This window comes from Stenella coeruleoalba (genome assembly GCF_951394435.1).
Source record: "Stenella coeruleoalba genome assembly, chromosome: 12".
In the NCBI taxonomy this organism is placed as follows: Eukaryota; Metazoa; Chordata; class Mammalia; order Artiodactyla; family Delphinidae; genus Stenella; species Stenella coeruleoalba.
In genome coordinates this window covers 41,416,309-41,430,512 of record NC_137158.1, presented here as the reverse complement: position 1 = coordinate 41,430,512, position 14,204 = coordinate 41,416,309, and the positions used below count along the sequence as shown (strand labels likewise).

General features: G+C 42.7%; 1 protein-coding gene across 2 annotated transcripts in view; it reads right to left on the bottom strand.

Moving 5' to 3' along the window:
• Positions 1–3,046: 3,046 nt before the first annotated feature.
• FIG4 (FIG4 phosphoinositide 5-phosphatase) overlaps positions 3,047–14,204 on the bottom strand; it is a 132,277-nt gene continuing 121,119 nt past the window's right edge. The window contains exon 23 of one of the 2 annotated variants that reach the window (XM_079938629.1): positions 3,047–5,117. In XM_079938629.1, the coding sequence (XP_079794755.1) occupies positions 4,940–5,117 (178 nt within the window). In that variant the 3' untranslated portion in view covers positions 3,047–4,939. Of the gene's footprint in view, positions 5,143–14,204 lie in introns of both variants that reach the window. The other variant, XM_079938631.1, reaches the window with a different exon arrangement.

Below are 14,204 nucleotides of genomic sequence, written 5' to 3'. Positions count from 1 at the left end.
ATTCTCAGAGATATAAAGGAAACCAGCCATAATGAATTTCAGGTGCATATGATCTGGGAAATATTCAGTACTGAATGGATACCTGGTATTAAAACTAGTTTAAGCTTGTTGGTTTCATTAATATAGGCTTATCTTTAGAGTTATGAATGTTAAGTATAATATTGTTGTACCTAGGTTTACTAGAGGTCAAGTAAGACCTTATATCTGTTGCGAATCTGTCAGCAAGTAAAATAACTTGATATGATGACATTTAAAGCAAATGTAAATGAGGTAAGAGCCTCTAGGTAAACTCTATAGGAATAATCATGTTTTTGGAATGTCTGTCTAAAATAGTCTGTCCAGATTTGGGTATCTTAAAACTAAACTAAGTTAAATGAAGAGAATTCATTGACTATCTGGGTCACTTCAAATAGGATAAAGTACTGGAACATTAACTGCTGGGTGTGTCTAAGTTACCTACTTTTGCCTTCTTAGAATAGGAAGACTAAGGCGTAAGTCTTGCAATCAGGAAATGTGGGGATGACAAAACAGTCTACAATTACCTGCTTCTTGGTTTTTGCCAGAGATTAAGGCTTTTCAGGGTTAAGATTACAATCAGTTATAATTCTAGTTACTGTAATAAAGTTTCTTTATCAATTACATTGTAATCGGGTGTTTAACCATGCCTTTTTAAGTCTTTTGTCATTTATAGACAGTTATTGTTGTACTCTGATGTTTTTGCAAAAAGTGCTTCATCTTCAAGAAAGTTCATAAGAACTTTTTGACAAGTAGAGGTCTCTGATAAATTTCAGATCATACTGCTGAACTGGCTAAAAAATGAGAGAATCCTAATGGAAAACCTGATGGCTTCATAAAAAGTTAATGGAAGGATTGGTTACTGAGTGAACTGGTGAATATCGTTAAAATTTTTATGGGTTTTGTCTGGAATATTACTGGATTGATCTCTGTTTTCTAGATATAGGGAAACCCTTCCCCTCAAGTTAGTTATGACTTACGGCAATTTGGTAAACTACACCTGTGGGTAGAATTGAAACGTATTTCTTTTCTCTCTGCCTGATCCCTCCAGAAACTGGAGACTCATAGTTCTGAGCAGCCCAATCAGGTGAATGGGAAAGACTGTCTCCTGGCATGTGCAGGAATCTTGATATTTTGGGGACCTCTACAAAAGAGAAATCCACTGAGGTGTGGAGTCTGATGGCAGGCCTTTGGCATGGCTTTCCTGGCTCTGAGAAGCCTTTTGGGAATTCAGTCTGAGACTCCTTCTGAGGAGTTCCACCACAGCCAGTTTGGAGGAGCCTATGTGGTCAACTGACCAGACTTATTTTGCAAGCAAATGAGTCTTGATTTGATTGTGTCTGGTGGAAATAAGGGTAGTTTTAGAGAGAAAAATATTATGTTTCAGTGGATGTTAAATTCTAGTTCTGCTAATTGAGCTCTAGATTTATGAAAGTTATTGCATTAGCCACACTTTTGTCCTGATGTTCAGGAGGAAAAGAAAATTATCTAGTTATTAGAGTGTAACTACTCATGATGTGTAACACTGCTTGCTGTAAGTCTGCTTGTGTGACAATTCAATAATTCGTAAAATGTATAGCCTCGAATTCTGCATCAACTACCTCTGAGCTTGTTCATATCTCATCAGTTTTTCCCCAACGTGTATAACTAGGCAAATATAAAGGAGGTCTAACACAAAGGGACATGATCTGGACCTAGGGCAGGCAGGCAGCATTCACCCTGGCTTTGTGGGATAGGTACTTTGGGCTATCGAAAGTTCTGCAATCAAAAGGGGAAATTATGGAAAAATCTTCACATGTGGAGGTATGGGAAATCATTCAGGTTTACACATGGTTTAACTTAAACTTTACTGAACACGGTGGCCTGTTTTGTGGCCTACTGAACATGCGTTGCACATCTACTTTGGCCACTAAGGAGGGGAATGCATTTGAAAGTCAAAATGGAGTAGCTGTGGTTGTTACAACAAGGGTAAAACTAGGTGGTTATTGTGAACATGATTTTAGACTCATTCCTGTATTACTGAAAACGTGAGTTTTCTGAACTGTATTGCAGACCAGGACAGAAACCACAGGCGCTCAGAATGCAGTTACTGTTTGTATATTGCTTAATTGTCACGATCTCCCCTGTGTTAGATGGCTTACATTTCATCCTGAGCAGAGGAAGTCTACTCAAGGGCTGAGCATCAACAGTGGCCTCACTGTGAAATGAGTCTAATTGCTGGGTCTACAGTGAGATACTGTTGTCGTCTTCCTCTTCCTCTTCCATGAAAAATTGACCCAGCTAATGCAACCGTGTGGGGATGACTGACAATGGCGGGGGGTGGGGGGGGGGGGAAAGACTGACCATCTTCCTGTCCTGCACGCCAATATGTCAGAAAGACCCCTGTCAGTAAATGTTACCATACCACGAATCAGACGTTTTAGCAGGGTGACTGCCTGTGAGCCTCCCTGGACTGTGCAGCGTGGAGTGGAATAGGCTGGCTTCTGGACACATAAGTCCGACTAGTGGGATTAATTATTTTTTGTTTGGAAAGACCTAATGGGTCCACCCCTAGTGGCACTGAACATAACATGGGGTGGCACACTTGTAACTGTGCTGACTCCCGGCTAGGCCAACGGAATGTTTTAGAGCTGGGCCTTCCCCGCCCCATGAGGGTGCGTCTGGGTCTGTGAAAACCAGGGGTGGCCTTAGCTTTCTGGTAACTGGATAGGGCGCAGCTACAATGACTCCCTCTCCATTGACCTGGTAAGTGCTTGGCTCCAAAACTGCCCACGTCCTGGCGAATGACTGTTCTTAGCATACTAGGTACTATCTTGCTTTCGATTCTCTTTGGCGGCAGCTGCCTGTACTGTATCGTGGTATCTGGTTGCAGGGCCCCCACCCACCGGCCACCGCCCCCACCCCTGCCACATACCTGACCCCAGGAATGTCACAGAAGAGGGCTGGACCAAGATTGTTAGCGTTGTGCAGGGTATGCAGAGGGGGAGCGTACGAGCAGGCCGCCCAAGGTGGCTGATCTCCTGCTCTCTGTACGTCCCCCGCTCCACCAGCGCCTGTCTCGCCTACCCCCTACTCACATGACCGCCCTTCCTACATACTTGCCCCCCGAACCTCGCAGCCGGCGACTGTTCTAGTCTTTAGATTAGGACAGCTCCACCTGATAGCTTATCAAAGGGGTGGTGAGGGGCCTGCCCCTCTGCTCGTTTCTCTGGTAACCGATGAGCCACGTGACATCAATTCCCCCTATAACTGGTAACAGCCCCCCTCCCTGGGAGCAAAGACTGCCACCACGTCCTGCCTGCCATCAGGCCCACGTGGTGGGGTGTCACTCTGGGACCTTGCTTCATATGTGTAAGCTCCCCCTAGCCGTGAAATCATTGGCGTCTCTGTCGCTGACTCCAGGCTCTTTCTTCAGTCTTGAAGCTGGACCTATACAGGCCTTGCAGGCCTGCGGGGTGCAGCCCAACAATATCCAGACTGTGCCAACCAAAACTCCTCTTGCCAATTGTTTCATCATCCTTTAATCCTGACTTTACGATGGCATCGATCAAAACCATCTGTGAATTTTATCTGCAACACAGAACACTGCATAGAATCCCAGACTCTCGGGGTTGGTGATACCTTAAAGGTCACTTAATTGGTGATACCTTAAAGGTCACGCAAGCAGACTTAAAGCAAGCAGTGTTACACATCATGAGGAGTTATACTCTGTAATAACTAGATAATTTATTCCTCCTGAACATCAGGACAAAAGGCTGATCAATTTTCATCCTCCCTTTAGATGGCTTGGTTTTCTTTATTTATGAGAAGGGAAAACTGAGAACTTGTTTTATTAAAAAAAAAAGCATAGACATAATGTCAAATCATTTGTGTAAAACTGTCAGAAAATGCAGAAAGTTGTCCACATTATATTTGGCTGTGGAGAGCAAACCATACGTATACATGGCATGTCAACCCTGACTAGACATCAAATATCAAATTATGTAATGCAACTGCTCACCATAAAAGCTATGCAGAGTAATAAATTTTTTTTTTTTTTTTTGTGGTACACGGGCCTCTCACTGTTGTGGCCTCTCCTGTTGGCGGAGCATAGGCTCTGGACGCGCAGGCTCGGCGGCCATGGCTCACGGGCCCAGCCGCTCTGCAGCACGTGGGATCTTCCCAGACCGGGGCACGAACCCATGTCCCCTGCATCAGCAGGTGGACTCTCAACCACTGCGTCACCAGGGAAGCCCAGTAATACATTTTTAATGTTTTATTTTGATATAATTTTATATTCACAGAAGTTCAAAGAACTTCTGTTCACTGTTTTCCAGATTTACCATTTATTAATATTTTGCTGCATTTGCTTTATCATGTGTTCTTTTTCCCTGAACCACTGGAGAGCATTTTGTTGACATCTTGTCTCTTTATCTATAAATATTTCAGTGTTTATTTCCTAAGAACGAGGGCTTTCAAAAGAACACATTTTTAAAATCAAGACACAAAGTTAACATAACCATCAGAATAAATTTTTTAAAATGTTAACTACAAAGAAAAATACTCTGCCTTCATTTCACACAGGAGGAAAATTTTGGCCTGTTTTGCTTACTATGATATTCCCAGACTCTACCACAGGGCCTGGCACACAGCCGGTCCTCAGTAAATACCTGTTAACATCTTAGTGTGACGGTGTGATACTAGATTAACCACATTTCTAGGCAAAGTATCTCTAAAATAAAGCAAAGGCAACGACAGCAAAATATTCAGTCATTTCTTTACTACCAATGATTTGTAATTCCCCAGTTACAAAAAGAGTAAAAGCCTTCTGATGTAAAGGACTGACGGGAAATTACCTTTTTAAGATGAGACAAACAAGTTAGAGCATAAGTAAATGGGACTTTGTTGGTCCCCCTCTGGGCCACTCTGGGGACCTGCTGTCTCTTCACAGGTAGCGGTTTCTGATGTATTCTCGGTACATGGAGGTGTCTTCTTTGCCCAGGGGCTGCATGATACCTTGACTGGCCTGGATGTGGGCTTGGAAGATCTCTGTAGATTTTCTGTCTACTTGAGGAGGCTGAACTTCATAGATGTTGTCTTGGGAGAAAGCTGAGATAGGTGTTCTATAGAAGAGAAGCGAGGACAGAGCTACATTAAAGAAAATAAAGGACCATAGGGACCTTGACCTCAAAAGCTCTTGAGAGCCACTGACCTTGAACGAGTGAACTTAGTAGTAACAAGTGGTGCTAGTGACCTCCCTGTTCCCTGTCGGTTGGCTTCCTCCTCTGCCTGAAAGAGCAGGACCAGCACTTGCCCAGGGAGCCTTCCCTGGCATGCAGGCTGGAGGGGCACCCCTCCTCTGTTCCCGCAGCCCTGGGCACACCCATGTCTGTGTGCCCATCTGCCTCCCTCACATGACTTAAGTAACCTGAGGTAGGGGCTGTACAGACTTTTCGCTCTCTTTCCTTGGTACCTGGTATGTACTCAATAGTTTTCTTAAGTAGGACTTATTAGTAGGAATCGGTGAAGTAGGGGATACTAATAATTCCTACCTCATAGGTTGATGGCAGGAGTAAATGAGTTTATATCTGCAAAGTGTTCCTTTAGCATAGTGCCTGGCACACTACTAGTGCTCAATAAAAGTGTACTATTGTTAATAATTACCAGTGCACAATTCCTTAGCTGCAATTCTGAAATCCTAAAAGCTGTAATAACCAAACGTTACTTTGCCAGCAAAACCCGACTCAATTGAAACTCATCTGGTGGTACAACGTACGATACTCGGCCCACTTCATGTGAATATTAATGCGTTTATTTATCAGCCTCAGATCACACTGGGGATGTTCTTACAAGGTATATGCTAACACCCCCAAAATTCTGAATTCTGAAACACATCTGGCTTCAGATTTTTTGGATGAGAGTGTAAATCTGTAATAGGCAGCTTCCTTCCTTTCTGGGATGATTTGAAAAGCACCCAAGAACCTCTCTATTCAAAAATATCCCTCCATTCCCACCCCACCTAGACTGCCATAGTGCTTGAAATTTCCATCCACCCTTGGGGAAGGCGCTGTCTCCAAAAAAGGCCTTGTTAAAATGCAGCTGGGTGCCTGACACACGCGTAACTCATCGCAGCGTGAGCACCTGCTAGTTGTTACCTCCTTGGCTGGGGGCAGGCCCTGTAGGGATGAATCAACCACCAAGTCAGGTGTGCTGCAGAGTGAGCGTGTGTGGGAAGGTCAAGAAGAGGCAGGCCATGGGTAGGCGAGGATGGTACTCTACACCCTGTGAGGGACTGGGGGTACAATGACAGCACACTCCCCCACTTAGCCCAGGGCTGGCCCTGCGGAGGAGTGGGGGGGTTGGTTCTCCACATCAGGGCACCAAGACCACAAAGAGAAAAGATCTGGAGAATCTATTCTGCTGGGCTGGGACCTCAGTCTTGCTCATATACATCTTATCAGAGGACCAGAAAGGCATCCTGGACGCCTGGCTGTTTGGTGAGCTGGGACCCCTGGAGCTGGGGGGTATTCCCTGCAGTTAGAAGCAGAACTGAACCTCAGACCCAGCTAGGACTGTACTTGCAACGTCAACATTTTGTGGGACACTAGGAAGGTGCAGTGAGCGACACACAAAGGGAGACAAGAGTTGTCCAGTAAAACCCTCCACCCTCATAGGATGCGTTACAATTACACTTAGGTCTTTCTTACTCTCCTAGAAAACAGTCAAGGTAGCTCCCTGTACTTTGCCTTTAGAAAACGAACACATCCTGCCTTGGCTGGAGACTCTGCTTAAAATCGCTGTGAGATAAAATACAACTAAAGGTGGAATATTCTTTCTGGAAGTCAACCTCAATTGTTTTGACCTTGGGGTAATATATTTAAACTCAAATTTGGTAAATGGCTTATGAAATACTCATTTTTCCAAAGCACTCTAATAATTTCACATGATCTTAGACTACACCCTTATTTAAATAAATAAAAACCAAAGGATAGTAATTTACTCGAAGTTTAAAAAAAAAAAAGACCCAGGTGAAAGAATCCTGAGCTGAGTTAATCTGAATTCCAGCTTGGCAGCAGTGCTTGTCTTCAAAATACAAAAGTAACGTTATAATTACAAATGGTTGGGATGATTAATATATGAACTCTTCTCAATTTTCCCTCACAAAATCATAGCAACTCTTCAGTCATGTACATAATTCAAAGCAAGATGCTAGAATTCTTTAACGGTTGTTAATATTCAGGGTCAAACCATTTTAACCTGAACACTTAAAAAGGAGGCTTCATTAGCGGTTTTAGAGATTGTCGTCAAAGTGCCGGGCACAGCAACTCCTGGACCACACCATCCACACCTGTCTAGTGTCTACACCCTCCATTTCACAGATGAGACATTTAAAGTCAATTTAAAAATGGGACTAATGGTTTCTGTGCTTTGAAGCTAGACCTCTGCCTGCAACCCTGTGTGCATTAACCAAGAGCTTTCCAGCAGGCATCACACCAGAGAGATACCATCTGGGAACTAAACCTTAATGCAGCTGAGAAAAGGAGAATCCAAGTCATCAAGTCATTGTTTCGTCCTTTAGCAGCTCAGCTGAATACATGGGTGGGCAGGCTGTAGGGGGAACAGCAGCAGGGCGGGGACAACCATGAACAGGGCCACAGACCAGCCACTTCCACCCACTGCCTGGGGTTTCTTATCAGTAAATCAATCAGGAGTCCTCACCCTACTTCTCAGTAAACTGCTTCAATGCCCCGTGGAGTAATGAAAAACCATTACAAACACTCTAAATGTGAAATGTCAACATCAGCCTTAAATGGTATCAGACTGAGTGGCAGGTGGGTTTAGGGCTTCAACACCACCTCACTGTGGTGTTGATTTTGCTACTTGCTAAAGTTTGAGAATCTTTGGTCTAAGGAGACCAAACTGTAATCTAAAATGCTAAATAAAATCTTATTTGTGGTCAGTCAACAGCATTGAACATTTTTAAGTAGAAACTTTCTTCTGAAATGATATACTACCACTAATCCTACATTGAGCAGGCACCATTTAACACTTAACTGTAAAGACATGAGTAGCAATATTACATTTCCTAATGTCCTCACACTTGATTTCCCCGTTGGCTTATGCAAGGCAAGGAAGAAATACAAAAACATCCAGGACCCTCACAAGGGGCTGCTGGTGGGCACCTTGTCTCTGAGGGGCACTGGAAAGAGATGGAGGTAACCCCAATAACACTTCCAACACTACATGTAATAGTCTTTTTATTAGCTTAGATGGCATTTGTTTCTGGGTGAAAAGACCAGTGTTTAAACACTAAATGATGTGGAAATTGTAAGGCTACTTTCCTTTATTCATTCCAGTAGAGAGAGATGGCTTATTATTGCACTTTCATGGTGGAAGAAACGTCTGACATTTCTCTCCTGTCCATAAACAGAATTTTTGTTTTCAGCTTCTCCCCATAGTCCTCAAAGGGATAAGACTTACTGCCCTTAATTCAAATGCTAGTAGTCTTTTTGGAGATGAATTATTATAATTACAAATTTGCAGGCTCATTTTATCTGCAAAACCTAGTCCCATCTTCAAGGAAGCCTCTGTATTTCCTCTCAAGGAATGTTGCGGTCATCTTTAGTTCATTTATGGGCTCACTGTACTCAACACCAAGGATTGATGACACTTAGCCTTAACTGCAGTTCCCATTCACAGAAGAGAAACACTTTAGGCAGAAATTCATTAGACACACTACATGTTTTTAAAGAAGATCCTTATTGGTGCCCTTTTATGCTTGCTCTTAAATGTGTTATTACTCGTTTGGTTATAATAAGACCATGTCCTATAGTAATGGTATCTTACACTTGGATGCATAACGAAAGTTTGAGTCCCTTTAAAAGTTCAATTCCCATTGAGGGTATTTCTGACTTATACATATTGAGTACCCAATAAGCATATGTTGGTTTGACAAGAAAATATTTAATTGGTCAGACTGAAATGTCTTCTGGATTTAGTAATGATATGATGATTTGTGGTTGGTGATAGAAGAACTAGATAATACTTGTATAATTTCAATAATTTTATACATGTGATACTTTTCCAATATGTTAAAATCTTATACTTTTTCTATGATGAGCATTTTGGCACACACCAAACCCATTTGGCTTTTCCAGAAAATTTAGTAATGGTTCTTTTTTTTTTTTTTTTTTTGCAGTACGTGGGCCTCTCACTGTTGTGGCCTCTCCCGTTGCAGAGCACAGGCTCTGGACGCACAGGCTCAGCGGCCATGGCTCATGGGCCCAGCCGCTCCGTGGCATGTGGGATCTTCCTGGACCAGGGCATGAACCCATGTCCCTTGTATTGGCAGGTGGACTCTCAACTACTGCGCCACCAGGGAAGCCCTAGTAATGGTTCTAATCACAGGATATATTTCCCTTCCTGGTGATCCCTTCTGTTGCTACCACAAACTCCAAGTTTTCCCAAGTTGCTGTTTTCACATCACCAAATGGTTCTGTTGGTTCATGACTGTGTGACAGAATCAAAAAAATATTACAGGGCTTCCCTGGTGGCGCAGTGGTTGAGAGTCCGCCTGCTGATGCAGGGGACATGGGTTCGTGCCCCAGTCCGGGAAGATCCCACATGCCGCGGAGCGGCTGGGCCCCGTGAGCCATGGCCGCTGAGCCTGCGTGTCTGGAGCCTGTGTTCCGCAACGGAAGAGGCCACAACAGTGAGAGGCCTGCGTACCACAAAATAAAAAAAAAAAGAATATTACAGGTGAAGAGGCCCTTATGGAAGACCCTGACCAATAGCCTAATTTGCAGATAATGGTCAGCATTAGGTCATTCTTCTCATTACTTTCCTCTACGTTCTGCGAGAAAACAATCATTAGGGCAGGATCAAAGTTGATCAGATGCTCCAGTCTCAGTGGGGTAAAACCTCAGCTAAACGTCTTAATAGCACAAGTCCTTTATTATTCTATTTGTCTTTCTGCTGGCTTTGTAATTTCTATTAAGCAACAAGGGTTATCATTTCCTAACTGGCAGAGGAGCCTATGGCACACATTGCCATGCAATCATTTAAAAAAAATTATTTTTATGGCTGCGTCTGGTCTTAGTTGTGGCACGTGGGATCTTTTGTTGTGGCGTGCGCGCTCCTCGTTGCTGTGTGCAGGCTTCTCTCTTGTTGTGGCATACGGGTTTTCTCTCTCTAGTTGCGGCACACAGGCTCCAGAGCATGTGGGCTCCGTAGTTTGCAGCGCACAGGCTCAGTAGTTGTGGCATGCGGGATTAGTTGCCCTGTGGCATGTGGGATCTTAGTTCCCCAGCCAGGGATCGAACCCGTGTCCCCTGCATTGGAAGGTGGATTCTTTACCACTGGACCACCATGGAAGTCCCTGCAATGATTTTCTCTCCTTCTAGCTTTTAATATTGCTTAGAGCCTTTAGCCCTCAGTTTGTGGGTGCCATTCTAACATCTTTTTGTGACCATCCATCGCTTCTCGTTACTTCCCTTATTAGGTTGCTTGTGTCTTTCCAACAAAGTACTCATACACTGAAGTCTAGTCACGAATCTATTCTACCAAGATGATACGGTGAGAATGTGTTTGCTTCTTCATGTTAAAAAATCAAGATAATGCTGCATATTCCTCCCATTCAGTGTACAAGTATAGACACCTAAGTCCAAAATGTAGCTCTCAAATCATGCTTGTCCAATATGGTAGCCATTAGCCACATGTGCCTATTTAAATTAATTAAGATTAACTAAAATTTAAAATTAGCTCCTCAGTAGCATTAGCCACATTTCAAGTTCCTGATAACCACATGTGGCTAGTGGCTACTGCATTGAACAGTGCGGTACAGAACATTTCCTTCATCACAGAAAGTGCCACTGGACAGACTGTTCTAGAACCTCTTTCCTGCTATTTTTTTCTCAGAAATTCTGAGTATCTCTTTCTAAACTCATTGCCTTAATGTAATATGTCCCTGCATAGCACTTATCACTATCTGATCTTTTATTTATCTGTTTATATACTTTCCACGATGTGAATTCTATCTTGCTTACCTCTTTATCCCCAATGCCCGGAAGAATCTTTGGCATATAGTAAGTGTTCAATAATTACTCCCTGAATGAATGAATGGTGTCTGTTTAAGGAAGATGATTTTACCTTGGCTTTCTAAATTCAGAACCTGGTAGCAGTGTGATTTGGATTGCTCTAGAATCTAGAGTCTAGATGACAGGGAGGTAGGATTTCCAGCAGAAGTCTGGCCTCAGATAATCATAAGGTGGACGGGGCACTGAGGGGAAGCCGAGGTGCTTTCTAGCAGGGCCAAACTATCCAAGTAGCTCAAAAAACAAGGCTGAGGCAGGACGGGTACGTTCTAATCCCCCTTTAGAGGTGAGAAAACAATGACTCAGATGAACACACTCACTAAATGGCCTGAAATCAAGAGGAATGTGTCAATCTTCAAACCACCTCTAATAAAACGAAACAAAAGGCAAAACAGTCCCTATATCCTGGGATTCTAGAAAGCAGGCTCTGCCTATGTAATTTGCTTTCATACACCCTGTCAAGCCAGTTTCAGTGTTGGAGATATGGGCAAGCACATTTGCTGCCTTCCACACATACGCACTGCCCCGACCCCCCAACCAAGGGCACTTGCATGTGTCTTTGGGTAGACATACATGACATCACAGTAAAGGCAACAGGCTTGAGGGGCAAACACTTATCCATGTATTAGGACATGAAGCCATGCTATTAGCTGCTGATGACATTCTAAACATCATCAAGGCAAAAAAAAATTTACTTTTTATTCCTGCTAAGACAGCAAGTCTATATAATACACACAAAATGCTACGAACCTAATGCATGATTTCCCCAAAGTCCAACTAAATTTTCAGTCTTGTTATGCCATTGAGAGCTAATGAGCGAGATACAGAATAGTGTATAAATCTGATTCCTTCAAATCCAAACAAATTCCAAATCCTTTGAACAGCTGCTATTACAATAGGATGACTGAACCGTCCTCCAGCAGAGATACCGCAAGAGAGGTTAGAAATTTCCCAAGCAGGTTAAAATGCATTAAAGCAAATATGACAATAATGCCAGTCCCTAAACAACCCACCATTAGAAGGAGCAAAAGGGGTGATGAGAAGGAACTCAAGAATATAATCGGTGATGATGGAACATAAAATGTACAGTCTTGTAGACCAGGGGTGCAGGCAGCCCTGTCTGTATATAAGGCCCTTCAAAGGCTCAGCAGTAAGGAATCTCAACTGCTTACTGTAGACTAGGTCTTTATAGATTTTGATAGGAGAGGAGTATGTCATTTGGTTATGGAGTGTGAGGACAGCAAAACTCTTATTGTGTGTGTTTCTCAAACACTTATCTGCCTTCAACGTGTCAGGGAGCCATGTCAGTGACAGGCCAGCCAGAAAGGCACTGCAGTCTCACAAAAGTTAGGATTTAATGCCTAAGCCTAAGCCACGCTAACAAGAGAGAAAAGTTATTTATAGATCAAAGTACACAATGACCTTAAGATATCAAAGAAATCCATGCCTGTGAATGTCTAAGGCTGCTAAACTCTTTTTTTTTCTTTTTAAGCTTTACTGAGGTACGATTGACAAAAAACTATCTTGTGAAGACTTATTTTTCATCAGATCAACTAGATGAAAAAAGTGTCTATGTATGTATATACACACACACATGTATGTTATGTACAGATATATTTATATGTAACAGTTATGCTTATATATACTAATATATACATATATTTTCTTCAAACAAAACGCTGCGGGAAGGGCTGTGTGTGTGTGTGTGTGTGTGTGTATATATATATATATATATATCTCTCAACACTCCCCACAGTGATATACTTCAAATGAGTCCATGTGACCTCATTTTTACAATGTCCATTCCACTGTGCAGACACTGAAACAAAAGTACAATTGCTTTTAACATGTGACTTTCTATTTTACACTGTTATACATAAGAGCCTTAGAGACTATTACGAGCTTGTGAGAGTAAAGGTTTTGGTTAAAATGTCATAACATCACTGCCATACATATACATTGAGGAAAAAAAATTAACAATGCTTATCTAATATTTATCATGGAAAACTACTGTGCTTCAAGTCTATCAATGCTTTTCACCTTTTTATTATAAAATAAGACAGATAACAGAAAACCACACAAAACAAACACACACAATTATTAGAAGGTAAACACAAGCTGGGTCAAGAAACCGAAATTTTGGCAGCCAACCCAGAAGCCCCTTCTATGTGCTCCATCCCCATCACAACCCCTCCCTCCTCTCATAAGTAGCCATCAACCTGACTTCTACAGTAAGCACTTCTTTGCACTTTAAAAAAAAAAAAAAGATTTTTTTTCATTCAAATGTGCATCCCGAGACTATAGTTTAAAAGTGTGATAGGCCTTTTAATCTACAGATTCTCCCTCCTATCTTTTCCTTACAAGTTGTCGAAGAAACCAGGTTGTAGAGTTTCTCTCGTCTGGGTTTTGCTGATGGCATATTCATGATGCAGTTCAAAAATCTTCCTCTGTCCTTTATATTTCCTGCAAGCCAGCAATTGGATCCAGAGGCTTGGTGAGAATTTGCTTCAACTGCTGTGGCGAGACCACAGGTGGTAGAGTGCTGTGTCATCAGGAGGGCCACAGTGTCTAGCTGTTTATCTTTTTTGATGCCCACAGTCACTGATATGCAATGCCTAGATCCAGTCACTGATATGCAATCCTTAGATCCATTAGTTCACTGGGGATTGCCAGATGATAATTATCTTATTTTTTTTCATTTATCAGTTGTCACACTTAAAAAATATATTTATTTTATTTATTTTTTTGGCTGCATTGGGTCTTTGTTGCTGTGCGTGGGCTTTCTCTAGTTGCGGCCAGCAGGGGCTACTCTTCATTGCAGTGTGCAGGCTTCTCACTGCGGTGGCTTCTCTTGTTGCGGAGCATGGGCTCCAGGTGCATGGGCTTCAGTAGTTGTGGCACGTGGGCTCAGTAGTTGTGGCTCGTGGGCTCTAGAACGCAGGCTCAATAGTTGTGGCGCACGGGCTTAGTTGCTCTGCGGCATGTGGTATCTTCCCGGACCAGGACTCGAAGCCGTGTCCCCTGCATTGGCAGGTGGATTCTTAACCACTGTACCACCAGGGAAGCCCTGTCACACTTTTTTAAAAAGATTTTTTTCCTCATCTCTTGTTTGGTTAC